This window comes from Monodon monoceros, unplaced genomic scaffold (assembly GCF_005190385.1).
Source record: "Monodon monoceros isolate NGI ecotype Baffin Bay Population unplaced genomic scaffold, NGI_Narwhal_1 Super_Scaffold_14, whole genome shotgun sequence".
NCBI lineage: Eukaryota > Metazoa > Chordata > Mammalia > Artiodactyla > Monodontidae > Monodon > Monodon monoceros.
The window spans coordinates 6874639-6891491 of NW_021703770.1; the positions used below are offsets into that span (position 1 = coordinate 6874639).

Genomic DNA, 16853 nt, shown 5'->3' on the forward strand with positions numbered 1-16853 from the left:
TGTGCCCAGAGCACACTCAGCCCTGCCAGTTACAGCTACCCAGGCGCCTCGGGGCCGTGGCAGATGTGCATCCTGGCCACACGTGTTAGTCTGGGCACGCAGCTACTAACTAGTCCCAGCACTCTTGACAGACTGAAGGTAGGAAAGAGTGCGTGCCTGCCAGCCTCACCTTGATGGGCCCTGGGATACGGGATCTTCCCCTGGACAGCACTTCCCGTGAAGTAGGGACAGAGTGTACACCGTGAGGTCCAGAGAGAAAGTGTGTGTTTGTGTGTGTGTGTCTGTGTCTGTGTGCGTGTGCACACATCAGCTCTGTGCATATTTGGAAAGGAGATTTAAGTTTTATACAAACATTAGGCAATTTTGGAGTCAGTGCCTGCTCACATGGCCCTTTCAGCCCAAGGACCAAAGGGATTAAGAATTAGTTTGTGTGGGCTAATGCACCACCAGACTCGTGGCTACAGCAGGCAGGTGACAATGCCCCAGGGTTGGTGCAGGGCAGCCTGCACAGTTTTAACAGCACCCATTCCACCCTCAACTGTGCCCCAGATGAGATTATTAAAGTATAACACCACTAGGCTGCAGGCTGTGATGTCCTCCAGATCCCCCTTCATTAATGAAGGGTTCTTCCCCAGCTGCTAGGAGGGCTGCTGGCAGATAGACCCCACTCTCAGCCCCTGCACGGAGAGTGACCCCTAGAAGGGCAGCCCATATCAGTGAGTGACCAACGTGAGGGCATAACAATTTTGAAGATCGTCCCAGCATCCCTGGAGGTCAGCTGAGGCCTCCTCTAAGGCTGCATTGGAGCTCAAGTTCTCCCTCTGCCCTTCTCCTTCCCTCTCCCACCCCTCTTGATTCCATTCCCTTAAAAAATGACCTGCATACTGAACTCAGAGTCTGATTCCTGAGGAACCCAACCAGCAACAGTCAGCATCTTCAGTGGGGAGACTCTGGATTTGGATTCAGATTGGGTTTGAACCCCAGCTCTACCATTCATTAGTTATGTGACGTTGGGCCTTTCTGACCCTCAGTTTCCAAATCTGTAAAACGGACATAATGGTGCACACTGCCTAGGGCAGTTTTGGGGATTAAAATATGGAAACCATTTAGCATAGTGATTGACATATTTAGTCACTCAATACCTAGGAATATAAAAATTCATGATTTTATAGCTCTGCCCTTAACTGGCTGTGACTTGGGAGAGTCACTTTCTCTCTCTCTGCCTCAGTTTCCTCCTCTATAAAAAGATGGGTTTGGACTTGGGCACTATTACTGACATTTCTTAAATACCCACTCTTATCAGGTTTTGTGCCGAGCCTTGTACTTTATTCCACAACACAAGCCTACTAGGGTGATATTTCTTACTTTTCACCATCATCCTCATTTTACAGAGGCCAACAAAGGCATCAGGAGGCTGAGGAATTTGGCCCCAGAGTACCCACGTGTTAAGTGATGGAACAGGATTGGAAGCTGGGCAGACGGACTTCAAATCTCATCTCCACACCAGAATGCCCCGATGTTTCCCTCAATTAGATGATGCACACACTCCTGCCAGTGCTGACATTTTTTAGGATCACACGATTCTGTCTCCAGCTTAGTGGAAAACATTTGCAGAAAAGATCAACTGAATTCTATCAACCCTTTGGCACAGCTGTGAAAAGCCAGAGGCAAAGCAGACAAAAGTGATTGACTACAAATCGCAGGTCCCAAAAAAGACTGCTGGTGTGGCCACTTCTATCTCCATATACCCAGGGACAGCTTTGTTGCTGTCACTGGGCTCCAGGCTGGTGAAGCTGAGCAGGGCAAACTTTCACCAGGCATCCCTCTCAGCCATGCGTCACACCCTCTCAACTGCAGCTTCACCCACAGCCTCGATCTGCTGGTAGCAACCTGTGATCACAGTCAAGGGCTGGGGCATTTTTTAAAGGGTATTTTGAAGTTCCTCAGGTGAAAGGAACTTAGAGTACAGGTATAACTTTTTAAAGACTCACATCTGTGTTTTCCCCTCGCTTGCAATCTAAATACTCTAAATAATCTAAATTTGTTTCAATGGCACCTCTAAGAGAAGAGCTTCTGAGATAGTGGATGACAAGCAAAACGTCAATTCTCCTGGGAATTAGCCCTTGGAAGACCTCCCCGCCCCCCATTTGGCCTGCAGGAGGGGGCAGACAGTGGTCATCCTACAGACAGGGTCCAACATCTGAAAAGACATCTCATGCTAACCCTGAGCTGGGTTGTCATGGGTCTTTTAAGAAGCAATGGACATTTTCTCTTATGAAGAAATATCACCTTTACTGTTTTGCCCGTTTAAAAAAGCATACAACGTTTCCCTAAAGAGCGTAGAACGGCACTCTACATACAGATGACGCAATTGTCCTCGTTCTCTCAAAGCCTAGCTTGTCAGGCACCAGTGCATCTCCCACACAGCCCAAAGGGAGAGCGTTTGAGTCATTTATTGGGTTTTATTTATTGAGTTTGAGCAGCTCATTATGGAACTGCTTAAAACCCTTCAAGGGTTTGTGGTACCCAAGGCACTCGAATGTTTGGCCCCAGTCCCCTGTCCAGCCTCCCTCCTGGCCCTGCAGTCCTGAGCTACCTGTATTTCCCCGCATGTGCGGTGCTAATGCAGGCGCCGGGATTCTGTCCATGCACTGCCCTCTGCCCAGGATGCCCCCTGCCCCCTCCTGGCCATCTGACAAATGCACACTGGCCTTTATGGCACAGACTGGCCATGATGTGCCTGGGTGCTTTCACTGTCTGTGGTGAATTTTGGGGGAGCCTTCTCCAGGCTCCCACTGCCACTGGAAGTGGCTTCACTTTGGTAAGTGGCTCATCTCCTTAAATTCTTTCTTCCTGTGCCTTTCTCCTAATTAGTAGGTGGGATACTCTCTTTGCAAACAAGACCTTCAACACAGCACACCTTTCCTGGAACGTAAGTGACAATTCAGAATCCATTTTCCAAAATAGATATTCACCAAATTGAACTAAACTGAAGTGAAAGAGGAATCTGTTTTGCCATAACACGCTTCTCTGTTCGTGCCCACCCTAGCGCTCCCAAGAGACCTTGCCAAGGTCTAGTTCCAAAGCCAGTACGAAGTCCCACGCCGGCTCCCTGTTCAAGCTACAGCATTTCTCTACTGATCATCTTCTGCCCCTCCCACTGACAGCCCTAGGCCCACCACCCTGGACCGTTTCCAATGTCTGAATGCCTCAGGCTGTTTTGTGGTCCTGGGCCTTGCACGTGCACTCTCTTTGGAAAGACTTTCTGAAACACACCCATTTGACAAACTCCTGCTGTCTTCAAACCCCACCCCCCACCCGTTAATGTGTCTGAAGTCTTCTCGGGAGCAACATAGACCAAGCGTTTAGAGTGTATGTACCCAAGACAGGCCCCTGAGATTTCACAAGCCACCCAAGCCACCTTTGGCTTCATCATCCCCATCGACCAATCAGCTCATCAGAATCCCATTTTCAAAAAGGCTTTGAATGGGCAGCTTATACACACAATCTCATAAAAGAAACAAGGCCGAGACTTTAGGTCTCCCGACAAGTCTGGGGCTGGGAAGTCCATCTCTGTCACCCTTTCCAGAAGTTCAAACCAAATATTTTCATCTAACTTTGAGGGGGGCCAGGCAGGCACATGTGGGTTCCAATCCCAGCTTGATCATTTAACCTAACAGAGCTTCAGTCTCCTTATTTGAAAAATTGACCTTGTTACCATCTAACTTTCTTCTGAGCATGATTTATGAACTGCTTGGTATTTAATAAATATTTCCTTTTCTCCCCGAATAAAAAGTACATAAAGATGAGGGTTTTACGTATGCTTGGTATATACATGCAAGTGTGAGCACACACACACGTGCACACGCACACAATCCATGTCACAATCACATAGACATACCAATACCCCGAAGGCAGAATGATGTCCTCCCTCTGACTCTCATCAAAGGAACATGCTCAACCTCTTAATTCCAACTTGGAAGCTCTAAGCACACATGGAATGTCGGCCCCCCATCTCTCCTGCTTTCAGATCACACTCGTCAAAGGCACATTTGAAAATACCGTGACATCTCATTCCGCCTTCAAAACATCTACTCAGCTCCATAGACTTTGTGTGTGTGTGAAGGGAGATGTGGAATTCTACACCTTTTCTTTCTTTTGTTAGTAACTCAAGTCTCAGTAATACAAATTTTAGCAAAAACAGACTGGAAGCATTGTAAAATCACCTGAAGAGGTTCATGTGTTGATCGATTCCTATCTAATATATGCATTTGACATTAGGTACGGAAGTTTTCTTTATCCGTAAATTTAATAAATGATATTTTTAGTGATAATACTTAAGGATTCTAAGCACATGATGGGAAAAAAACCACTTTGAGGGACTTCCCTGGTGGCGCAGTGGCTAAGAATCCGCCTGCTAATGCAGGGGACACGGGTTCGATCCCTAGTCTGGGAAGATCCCACATGCGAAGCAACTAAGCCCCTGTGTCACAACTACTGAGCCTGTGCTCTAAAGCCCACGAGCCACAACTACAGAAGCCCAAGCACCTAGAGTCTGTGCTCTGCAACAAGAGAAGCCACCGCAATGAGAAGCCCGTGCACCGCAATGAAGAGTAGCTCCCACTTGTTGCCACTGGAGAAAGCCCACGCGTAGCAACGAAGACCCAACACAGCCAAAAATAAATAAATAAAATAAATAAATTTATTAAAAAAACAACAACAAAAAAGAAAACACTTTGATTCACTGCTAGTAAGTCTGCAACAACAAACAAGTGGTTGGGACTAATTTGGCAATATAGATCTAGAGTCAAAAAATCTAGAGTTTTCAAACCCAGTAATTCTGCTTTGGAGAGTCTGCCCCCAGGAAATAATCTCAACATTGGAAAGAGCTTTATGTACCAAGGTATTCTTGGTATTCTTGTGGTATTTTCGTAATAGTGAAGAGTCAAAAACAATCAAATGCCCAGAAATAGAGGAATGAGTTAGTGAACGACAGTGCGTCGACCTAGTAGGATGTGACAACCGTGGTTGATCACTGTACTGTCTTTGTTTCTTCATCACCAGATTGGGAGCATTTTAAGGGGAAGAACATAGACAGATGAATGAATGAATGAATGAATGAATATACACATGCATACATGAATGGTTTAGACATATATAACTGTTTGGAAATATACACATGATGCAATATTAGGTAAAAACAAGACACGTAACATTGTAGCAAGATTACAACTACGTTTCCATACAGAAAAGTCTAAGGAGATTAGGAAATAAACCGATGTATGAACTGACATGGAGTAACTTCTAAATAATTCTGTGATTTTTTCCTTCTGTATTGCAGCATTGTTTGAATTTTTCTGTAATTAACAAATAGGAAAATAGGACCTGCCCCTTGAGGTTGGTGTGAAGATCAAATGTCTTAGATGTGAAATCTTTAAGTGCTTAGACATCGATATTCTGTACAGAATGCTCAGGGGAAAAAAATACACACAAAGTCAGCTCTTGTAACTGAGGGAAGGAAGTGACAACATGGTTGAGGACATTTATACTCTCAGCCCAGCCTTGATGACAAATGATTCTCTCCTACACTAGCTACATGTTGTCCCTTCAGCCAGGACCATAATGACAGACATCTAGTGCCCCTCAGACATCATGTCACAGGACAGGAATGATGAGAGCCTCTCATTTCCTGACTAAGGGGAAGCAGAAAAGGGACATGCAGCGAAGCCCATGCTGCCCTGCCCGGTCCCACGGCGACCACCGCCCCGTGCTTCCTGCCGCCAGACAGGGTGTGTGTGGTGGGGACGGTGCCATGTGCAGAAGGAGATGGCAGCCTCAGCCCAGGTGGTGCTCCTGGGATCAGGGCCAGTGCCCGGCCTCAGATGTCACTGTGCTGCACGGGGCACCGACGGCTCGGAGCCCCGACTCCTCTGCACATAGTTCCCAAACGCTACTCTTCCTGACACGGCCCCGGGCTTGTGCAGGCCTAGTCACTACACAACAAGGTGCAACAAACCTTAGAATGAAAAGCAGGAGGACTGGGCTCCCGCCGCGCTCTGCGGCCACTTGGACGCACTCCTTGGCTGGCATGTAAACTGCTGCGATGTGCTGCTGGCATTGGCCCTCTCTATGCATGTGTGAACTGAGAGGGCCTTGAGTTCATGGATGTGAGAGGGTCGTGGGAGCTATAAACTACGGGACAAAAGCAAGGAGAAAGATGAGGCCGCATCACATCGGAGAAATTAGGAAGACAATGAACTTACCGCTCTCTGTGAGGGGAGGCAAAGCCACCGAAGGGCAAAAACCGGAAGCGTCATTTTGAGCAACTGCAAAAGAAGACAACGGCAGCCCTTTAGCTCTTTTTCACCCTTTCGATCATTGAGTCCTGAAAGGCAGGACTAGAGGTCCAACCTGGTGACAGAAAAGTCAAACTTGGAAGGCAGACGGTGGGCCCACCGTGCCCGGCACCACTCCCGTGTGGTCAGAACGGGCTAGGCTGTGCTGAAGGGACGTCCTGACATCTCAGGGGCTTAAACCAACCTGGCACCACACGCTCACTGCAGCTGGGCTGCTTTCTCTCCTCTGTGTCACCCTCCCTCGAGGCCCAGGCCGGGGAGGCGCCATCAAGCCCCTGCCTCACAGACGCTGCGGCAGGGGATCTCACTCCTGCTCTCACAGCTTTGCCGACGAGTGACACACAGCACTCGTCATCTTCACATCGTTTTCCAAAGCCAGCGGTGAAGAAGTGCAGACCTACCGTGTTCCAGAGAGTGAGCACCCAGGGACACACAGTGAACAAGTGAAACGCCCACCACCATGGCTTAACTGACTCACTCAGGGAGGGCACTTAGCCTCTCTGGGCCTCAGTTTCCACATCTGTACACTGAGGATGACACAACATGTGCTGAGAATGGCTGTGGGCATGACAGGAGGTAGTGTAGGGCCAGACACAGGGTGAGAGCTCACTAGACGGCCGCTATTCACCACAGGCTGTGTGGCAGGTGGACGGAGCCTGGAGTAGGAGGGCAGACAGACCTGGGCTCGAACCTCCATATGCCTCTTAGAAGCAGGGCAGATGGACAAGTTATCTGGCTTCTTCTGCACCCAGTTTTGGCGTTGGCACATGAGGATGATGTCAGAATTAAATGAGAAACCGTGCAGACCCAGCAGGTGACCCGTGAGTGCCCATTATCCCCTTCCCTTTCCTCTTCCCTTACTGAACAAATCAAAATCTTCAAAGCCTCAGCATCCTTTTCTTCCAGTGGCCCAAACTAGGAGTGCTGTCAGATCTTCTCCCTCTCTGAGCTATGGTGTAGCATGGTCAGGGGTCAAGGGTCATGGGTGGGGCCCACAGTCAAGGGTCAGCAACCCAGGGTGAGATTGTGTGACCTTGAGCAAGTTGCTTCACCTCCCTGTCCTCAGTTTCCTTGTCTGTAAAATGGGGGTAATGACAGTACCTCTCTCAGGGTTGTGAGGCTTAGATGAGTTGTTGTATGTAAACCTTTGGGCATACAGTAAGCACTCAATAAATGCCGGCCACTATTCACTCTTTTTTTTTTTTTTTTTTTGTGGTACGCGGGCCTCTCACTGCCGCGGCCTCTCCCGCTGCAGAGCACAGGCTCCGGACGCGCAGGCTCAGCGGCCATGGCTCACGGGCCCAGCCACTCCACGGCATGTGGGATCTTCCCAGACCGGACCACGAACCCGTGTCTCCTGCATTGGCAGGTGGACTCTCAACCACTGCACCACCAGGGAAGCCCCACTATTCACTCTTAATATCGCCCTTTCACAGTGACACACCCTTGTCCTTGACTCTTGGCCTTGTCTGCCTCCATGAAAAGCCTCGAGTCAGAGTCATGCTCTATTCTGGTCCCCGAAGTCCCGGTTTGGGTTCCCTCCCATCCCATTCCCTCCGCCGCCTTCCTCACTTTGGTCAGACATGCCACGACCCAGCCTCCCTGAGTTCTTGAGCCCCCAGCTGTCGTGTGTCTCTCCTGCTTGACTCCATCTGCCTAGAAGCACCTGCTCTTGGTCATCATTCTATGGCCCTGGTTCCCAGCCTTCGGCAGACATTGGAATCCCCTGGAGGGCTTGATGACACACACCACGTTGGCCCCATCCCCAGACTGTCTGGTTCAGCAGGTGTGGGCTGGGGCCTGAGATCCGGCGTTTCTAACAAGTTCCCAGGTGAGGCTGACCCTGCTGATCCAGGGACTCACTCTGAGGGTTGCTGAGCTAAGGCTCCTGTCACCCAACATTCTGTGAGCTCCTCCCACAAAACTCAGAATGACTCAGAACCATTCACCATGCTCTACAGCACCCAGGGGCCCAGCTTGTTTATTTAAATGTCCATCTTTGCTTTCTCAGAGCAAAGACCCTGAGAGTCAGTGCAATCTTCAGAAAACAATCTGATGAATCTACATCGAGGGCATTCAGATGCCCACACCCTTGGACCCAGTAATTCTGCTTCTGGAAATTTATCTGGAAATTCAAAGCAAGCTCGGTTTGCAAAGGAAACATTTTTACAGCACTAATGAAACACTGGAAACCGTATAAGTCTACCGCTGTGAGAACAGTGAGGCGAGCTGCCGCACATCCGCAGGGAGAATTACTATGTGCGCGTCTCAGCCAGGCATTCATCACATAGTTCTGGGGCTGCTGCTGCTCTACTTACCCTTCCTCATCCTCCATCAGTGTTTCCTGACGGGGGGCTGTCGGCCCTTTGGGTGGGACCTTCTTCACTGTACAGGAATAGCTGAGCCCTGAAAGTTCTCAGCTTCCCTGGGCCGCGGGGCACTGAGCCTCAGCCCCTGGGAGGGACTCCGTCCCTGGGGACGCCCCTGCAGAGAATCATACCGTGCAACCTTGAGCAAGTTGCTCAGCTAATTCATGCTTGTTAAACAGATGGATGGTAACCCTTCTGCTTCTTCCCAGCTCTGCTTTCAGTGACATCAAGCTGGTGGCTTGAAATGGGCCGTGGCTGGAGTATTTACACCACAGAAAGTGGTAACCGCTACAAAACAACAAATCAGGGCCCCCGCCACCCTCCCCAGTTGTAACACATTTGCCAGCACAGCAGAGAATGCGGGTAAGGATAGACCCAACCTCATCACATTCTTTGGGGACCAAATAAGATGTTGCCTGCGAAACACTAGCCTAGCCCTGGAGCCCACTCCGTGCTAAGTAAATGGCAGACACTCTTGAGGGGATGTGAGTGATGATGTGAAGAGCGGATTGCACAGTAAATTCTCCTACGTGTGGTGGTTTCTACGTGGGCTGCAGAGAGGCATAATTAGAAGAGCTGGTCATTTCCTTTCCATTTCCCGTATCTAGAATAGCTACAGGGTCCAAGTACATTTGCTTAGCAGAAGAACAAAGGAAGTGTGAGGCTTCGGTTGTTTTTTTAGATGCTGCATTTGACTTTGTAAACAAACCAAAGATCCTGCCCCACCTGCAAGTCACGCACAGCTGCGGAGCGAATGGCAGCCCAGTTCTCCGAGAGCAGCAGGTACCAGTGCCCCAGAGGCCGCCCCGTCCAGGCAGCCCTGAGCTCTGGGGCAGCTGGACTGCAGAGCAGCCTTCTTACCCTGTACTCCCACCTTGGTTGCTAAGATACTTCCTCGTTGGGTCCTGCTGTTGGAAAGTGGCTGCCAACAGCCTCATTTGCATCATAATTGCTTGGCCTGAGCCTCTCAGTTTGGTGCTCAGACCCATGCAAATTTCTGTTCTCTGTGGACAGCAGTCAGAAAGCACACGGTTGCAGGCTCTCTGGGGGGCCCCTCTGGGCGCTCCCTGCTCTAGGTTTGTGCCTCTCTCCTGGATCCTAGGAGACTCAACTCCCACTTCTGTTTTGAGAACACAGCCCAGTACCAGGGTTATGTTGCCCGTGTGCAGGTCTCTGCGGCCCCCGGGGCTGCAGGGCAGGACCACGGCCACCCCACCCACTATCCCTACGCAGCGGCCACTGCGCCCTTCACCCAGCTTTCCTTTATCTACGCCCAGATTTTCCCCCAGAGTGGCTTTTGCATAATCCCTTATAGAACAAAATTTCTTGCTCCCCTTTTTTGCTTCAGAAGCCCCCGTGGGTCCCCCCCACCGTAACACAAGCCACAGGGCTGAGTAGTTCTCTGATACAGAGGGAATAATTACCTCCCGGTGAGGGGATAGGAGAGTACCAGCCCCACAGGCGTTGTAAGTGAATGCAGGGAGAGTGCTGGAGAGTTGTTTCTGACATTAGTAAGTGCTTGAGAGATGTTCATGTCTCTCACTTCTGCCTCCCCAGCCAGGCTAAACGCTTTTGGGGAGGACCTTCTACCCCTGATGCTTCCATGGTGTTTGACACATAGTAGGAGCTCAACAAATAGCCCTTCCTTTCCCCTTCCTCAGTGTCATTCTTCAGAAACAGGACCTGTGTTACCTTCTTTGTGTCTGGCTCTCAGCCTGCAGTCAAATCAGGGGTCTGTGCTCATCACTCAACAGAGATGCCAGTACACGAAATGACCAGACCATGGATTTGAAGTGAGGGCAAAGCCTATTAACGGAAATTCTTTGCAAGAATTCCTTTGTAAAAAATCCGTGTCTCCTGTGCTGACAGAGAGGTCATCCTTCAAGGCTCAGGTCCCCCTCTGTGCAGGCTTCCCTGGCCCTGCAGGGGCCCTACTTCCTACTATTGTGTGTGACGTATAGCTGATTCACTTTGTTATAAAGCAGGAACTAACACACCACTGTAAAGCAATTATACTCTAATAACGATGTAAAAAAAAAAAAATCTAACCACTCAATTAAAAAAATAATAATACAAAGATAAGGATGTGGAGAAAGTAACGACGATGTCAGCTTGCCTGTTGGGACTTGCCAACCTTACACTAGGGAAGTTTTGTCTACTACAGAACACAGAATACACCAGAATCCAGAAGATGAGTGTGTTTTGGCTCAAAATATATCACAGATCAGAAGGTGGCTTTGCACTAGGTCAATGTGACCCAGCGGAGAGAATGGTCTAATTGATCGAACCAGTTTCCCTGAGCAAGGTTCCTTTTCTCTGCCTGGGTCTTAGGAGGAGATGATCCATCAGGTCTTAAGACGTAGCCCACCACCCGCAATGGGCGGTGAAGACGACTTAAGGGAAAAAGACCGACCAGTGAGGACCTAGTTCTGCTCCGATGGAGAGTCATGGGTCACACCAGGCCACCAGAACCCCTGCAGCTGGCCCTCTTCTGAAATGGAAAATTCAGAGCCACTCACACCAGAATGGCCACAAGCCATGTGCATCCCGAGGTGTTTCTCACCTACGGGTCCTGAGAGGCTGACGCCATTTTGGCATTTTTCGATTTTTCTCCCCACTCACCCAAACACAGAAAGCAGGCGGCATGCAGGGTGAAAACCTGCCTGCTTGGGCAGCTCCAGGCCAGCGGGCCAGAGCCTGCAGGAGGTGGTCCCTGAAGCGTAAAGGAGGGTGTAGGAGGCTTTCAGTAATGGATTTCCACCAGTCTGAAGCAGACTTAATTTCTTGCTCCCATGTCCCCACAGCACTTCATGCATATGACTGTTCTAGCACTGAACCTACGACGCTGCGATTAATCACATGCGCCCGCGTCTTCTTCACTAGGGCGCGAGCACCTAAGAGGAGGACGACTACATCTTATTAACCCCACACGCCCTAGTGCCCAGCACAGTGCAGGGCCCGGTACGGACACTCAGTACAGTTCGAAAACTTCTAGATTTACGACATGAGAATCCAGAGCTAGAACGGCTTGTTTATCTACAGGCTGTACCTCCTCCTTAAGTTGCGAGCGCCTGGAGGACAGGAATCATTTCTTATTCCAACTCAGCCATATAACACAGTGAATATGTCATATGGCTGAGTATAGCCATATACTATGGTTATGTGGTTGGTTATTTGGACCCAGTTCTTTCTGACTAGGTCCAAAAATTCTGGGTCCAAATTCTGTCATTTACCTGCTATGTGTGACTTTGGGCAAGTGACTTAATCTCCCTGAACCTCAGCTAACAGTGGTTATGAGGATCAGGTGAGATAACACTTATAAAGTGCTTGGCATCCAGCCAGGCACACAGTAAGAGCCCAGGGATTAGAGGCTGGATTTGTAAAACCAGAGGCCCCAGGGCATGGCTGACATTCGGTCAGTGTCTGTGGAATGAATTTGTAATTCCCTGCCCTGCAGTTCCTGGTCAGAACCCCTGAGTCCCCAGCCTGACCCCACAGAATATACGTTGGAAAAAGTCCGTGATCTGTGCAGTCAGATCAAAAGAAACAGAACAGATGGAAAAAGTGGGGGCAGTAAGCACCTTGGGTGCTTTTCCTTGCTAACTCCTGCCAGATGTTGTAACCCTCTGATATGATTCCCATATTTCTGAACAGATGAATTATTCCTTAGCCTCTTTTTATCCAATTCTTCCCTGAGCAACAGAAAGATGAAAAATGACATTTTCCAGCTTTTGGTGGGGTGAGGAGATGGGAAGAGGTGTGGGAGGACAGCTGGGCAAGGAGGCATTGTGGGCTGAGAGTTCAGTTCTGAAGGCCCTAAATGCCCAGAGCTGGCACTGGATCTCCTGCGGGGCCACCATCCTAGGCAGGCATTCACTCCCCAACCTCTATATGGCACATCCCTCCCCCCTAAATAGAAACCCACTGAGGATGTTTCATCATACACTCCTGATGTTTTTCTTAAAACAATTCAAGATGTTAAAATAAAATAAAAGTAATAAATAGAGTGAACTCAGATCAAGTCACAGGGTGCTCAAAGTAGACATCAGCAAGGAAGATTCTTTTCAGCCTGGTAACAATCAACCCCAAAAGACTCTGAAGCCACAGAATGCCTCGGGGATTAGTAGGCTCATGAACAAATGTCAAGGACCAGATTCCACCAAAAAGCATAGCTTTGGACATAGCTCTGGAACAAGAGGTCAACCTACTGCTGGTTTCGTTTATTAACTTTATTTTTTCAGTTTATTGGTCAAATGGTTGTTTGAGTTGAGCTGGGGGAAAACCATTCAGGCAATGTGTCCAGACAGTTTCACATACAGTCACTCATGCCATATGGGAGACCTGCCAGGAGGCAGCAGGTAAAGGGGAAGAGTGAAGTCTGGAGTCTTGAGAGCTGGGTTTGCGACCTGACTATGCTTCTTGATGGCTATGTGGTTTGGGTCAAATAACTTCCACTGTCTACACCATACTCTCCTCATCTTAAAATGGAGGAAATAATGTCTACTCCATGGAGGCATTGAGTAATATATTGTATAACCCGTGTAGAAGCCGCAGCACACATGTGGACACACAGTGGGCACATGAGGAATGTCAGTTCTCCTCTCCTTTCCTACTTTGGGCAAAGCATTGTGTTGGGTGATATGCAGAATGTGAAATCAAAGTTATAGACCTCTAAGGTTCCTCCAGGTCAGCCATCCTGTTACTCTCATTTCTAGGACAAGGACCAGGCCAGGGCCAGACTCTCTCCCTTAAATTTAAAGCTTGAACACAACCACCAAAACCCTCTGGGGCAGACCGAGGAAGACAGTGTCACACTGAAGAGGTTGTCCATTCACTCCTGCTGAATACATCCATGGAGCTGAGACCTAGTTGGACATCTTTCCTTTGAGTCTACAAGCAGACTTCCAATACGTTCCTTTTCTGCTTAAGTTAAATAGAATCTGTCTCTGTCGCTTGCACCCACTGAATCCTGACTAATCTCCTCCCGGGGCCAAGGACATCATCCTAACATAAGTTGAGAAGCAGTCAACTAAAGATGTCCATGTAGCTGTTCGGAGAATATCACTTACCAGGCTTCTGGTACCACCCGAAGGGATAAGTGCGGACCTCAGTGTCGGGAGAGCCACAGTCCAGAATGCGCCAGGCTCCTCCATTTTCCTCACTGCACATCTGAATTCCCAAGCTGTTCAGAGTTAGGCATGTCACCTCTCCTCCTGGAGCAAAAAATAACGAGGACCAGGGAAATGATCATGATGGAAGATTCTAACGGAATGAGAGAAATTCTGCAAACTCATTCTTCAGCAGACTTTTGAGGCGCAGCGCACTTTTCCAGTGACGATCTTAGTCGGTGATGAAAAACCCGCTACCTTAATGAGCTTCTGATCAAAGAGGACATCGATGGAGACAGCACAGACCTGTCATGTGCCTAGGGCTATGCTGGGGCTGTGTTTGCATCATACTCCTTGGTCCTCACTCAGCCCTAGGAGGAGGGTAACATTTCTATGCCTATTTACAGATAAGAAAACCAAGGCTCAGAGAGATTAAGTCGCTCGTCCAGAATCAAGATTTAAATGCAGATCATATGGATGGATCCAAAGTTCACCCTACCAAGCTGCCTGACCCAGGTCTTGAAAGCTGAGCAGAAGACAGCTAAATGAGCCATGGCAGGAAGGCTACTTGGGTCAGGGAGAAGAGTCGTGTAACGCTGACTGGGCCCTGGGCCAGGAGCCATGTCCCAGCTACCATGTTTATTAGCCACCTGCCCTCTCCAAGCCCCCACCTCCCATTTGTGAATGAAGGGCACTTCCCCACCCACACGAGGAGGTGCTGAGGAGAAGATCAGACTGTAGATGTGAACGGGTTTTCTAGACTGTAAAGTGCTGTATGCAGACCAGAGGGAGTTACCATTATTACCTTTTAACTGGGAAACGTTCAGAAAGCCAAAGCCGGTGCAGCACGGGTCCACGTCACACAGTCGTTCACATTCGAAGAAGCTGGCGGAAGGGGAAGAGAGCAGGCCTGAAGGTTTGTGCTGGGCAGGACCTATGGGGCGGGCTGAATCGCTACCACTGACTTCTGGGGGCCTGCCCTCTATGACGACCCTTTCCTGAGTCCAGACACACAAGCTCTGCTCCCGCAGCGCCCATCCCAGCACCAGGGTCAGACTGATCCCCGTTTCCCACCCTCCTTCTTGTCCCCCTTCCTGTCGGCATGGGTGGTGCCCAGCCAGAACTCAAGGCAGACTATCCTGTATCACCTTTTAATCTGCATTTTCAAAAGTAGATCTTAAATGCCAGCAGCATGGCATAGTTTCATAAACCAACGACACTTCGTAGATCAACAATTCATAGATCAATGACTCTCAAATTGTAACTTCAACAGGGGGAGCTTAGTTAAAACTCAGATTCCTGAGCCCCCTGTAAATGCTGATTCAGTAGGTCCAGGGTAGGACCCAGGAATGCATTTTTTAAAAAGTCCTCCTGGTAATTCTGATGGGTGAGATCCACAGACTGGTGGAGAGAAACATCACCTTTAATGAAAACAACTAAATTACAGCTGACTAATTAAATCAATAATAAAATACATTTTTTAAATAAAAAATTAAATAAATTAGAAGTCGTGATGTGCCTATGGTCCCGTTGAAAGCTCTGCTTGCTCTCTGGATTTTGCGTGCAGCACAGGAAGACTTCGCTGATCAACTTTATTACAATGCTTGATAACTTGTATTAACTGATAAAACACGGGTCAGTGTTTCCCTTTTGCGTCAGCTGACCAGATATTCAGGGCTAAATGTTGTGCTGACTATTAGTAACTGACCTTAGCCATGGTTTTTAGATAGTTACCTCCTTATTACTTTTTCACCCTTTGCTTTGGGTTTTTCAGTCTTTTATGCTTGTGCCTTTAACTGATATATCACCATCTTTATGAAGACAGAAGGGTCATTATTAAGTATTGCAGTGGGGCGGGAGTGAATGGAAACAGCTTACCCATTGGAAATGGATTTGTTAAACATGGGCACTTTGTTTCTAATGGAAATCCCCGTCAGCTTTTGGAACGGCAGGCGAGTGTAAAAATTCTTCACTTTATCTTGCAGTACAACTACACAGAGGGAAGAAAGACGTATTATGTAAGGAGAGATGTGCTGTAGCCATAAAGATACCTTTGTAGGGGGACAAAGGTATACAAACCATACTGAAAGCTTCTGATTAAGATGGCGTATTAAACCCATATACTTACAGTCTACTCCCACCCCAAATCTCACTAAAATAATAGTGAAGGCATGTACCCCCAAGGCAAAAGAGGATAGGAGAGGGGAGAGAGAGAGAAATTTTGGAAGCTAGAAAAAACACAGAGGAGTAAAAGTTGACCTAATAAATCTAAGAAAGCTGAATTCTCGACTTTTCTGTGGGAAGAACTGAGAAGCAACCCCATACACCTTCTGGAATCCCCCAAAGTTTCAGTATCAGCAGCAGTGGGATGAAAGTGAGCTAAAACAGAATGGGCTGGAAAGCTTCTGCAGAAGGAGTTAGGTCTCCAGAGGCCCTCCTCTTTTTTCCACAGCCAACAACTGCCCCTTCCTACCATGGAAGGATGGGGTCTCTCGGGGGTGCCAGGTTGAGTTGTAATGGAGGGGGTACCACACTGAAGCTGGGGGATTTTTCCACTCAGTCTACATGGTGAATATTGAGATCCCCTAATTTTCCCATCTTATTTGGCATCTAAACCACAAGCAGCCAGGCTCACGCCCCCAGGCCAGATATTACAAGATTCCTCTGGAGGAAGGGCCTAGACATACGGACGAGGGAGTCCCCAAAGGGTGGCCCAACTAGATTACCCTACCAAGAAAGCCCAAGTCAACAAGCTCCCACAACACACTCAGAGCTTCCCAGTTAGTTTCTGGGCCCCTGTCTTACATTTAAGTGGAAAAATCAAGGGTCACCAGACACCTGAGAAAGGCCTCCAGCAAGGAAGATAGAACAGTAAATAAAAGATCTCAGCATGATGGAAGAAATGAAGACTGGGCAAGGTGAACCCCCCTCCACCCAAATAGTATCATTAATGTTCTCAAAGGGGTAAAATCAACTTCTATCTTGTTGAAGCCACAGTTGTTGGGATTTTCTATAATAAA

At 48.5% G+C, this 16853-nt stretch overlaps 1 protein-coding gene across 1 annotated transcript in view; it reads right to left on the bottom strand.

Annotated features, from left to right (window-relative positions):
• Positions 1 to 16853, bottom strand: part of TG (thyroglobulin) — a 242803-nt gene that overhangs the window by 131120 nt on the left and 94830 nt on the right. Inside the window, exons 32-35 of the mRNA XM_029222959.1 lie at positions 15712 to 15823; positions 14639 to 14718; positions 13795 to 13938; positions 6264 to 6326 (exon numbers count right to left, since the gene is read on the bottom strand). Coding sequence (XP_029078792.1) covers positions 6264 to 6326; positions 13795 to 13938; positions 14639 to 14718; positions 15712 to 15823 — 399 coding nt within the window. The remainder of the gene's footprint in view (positions 1 to 6263; positions 6327 to 13794; positions 13939 to 14638; positions 14719 to 15711; positions 15824 to 16853) is intronic.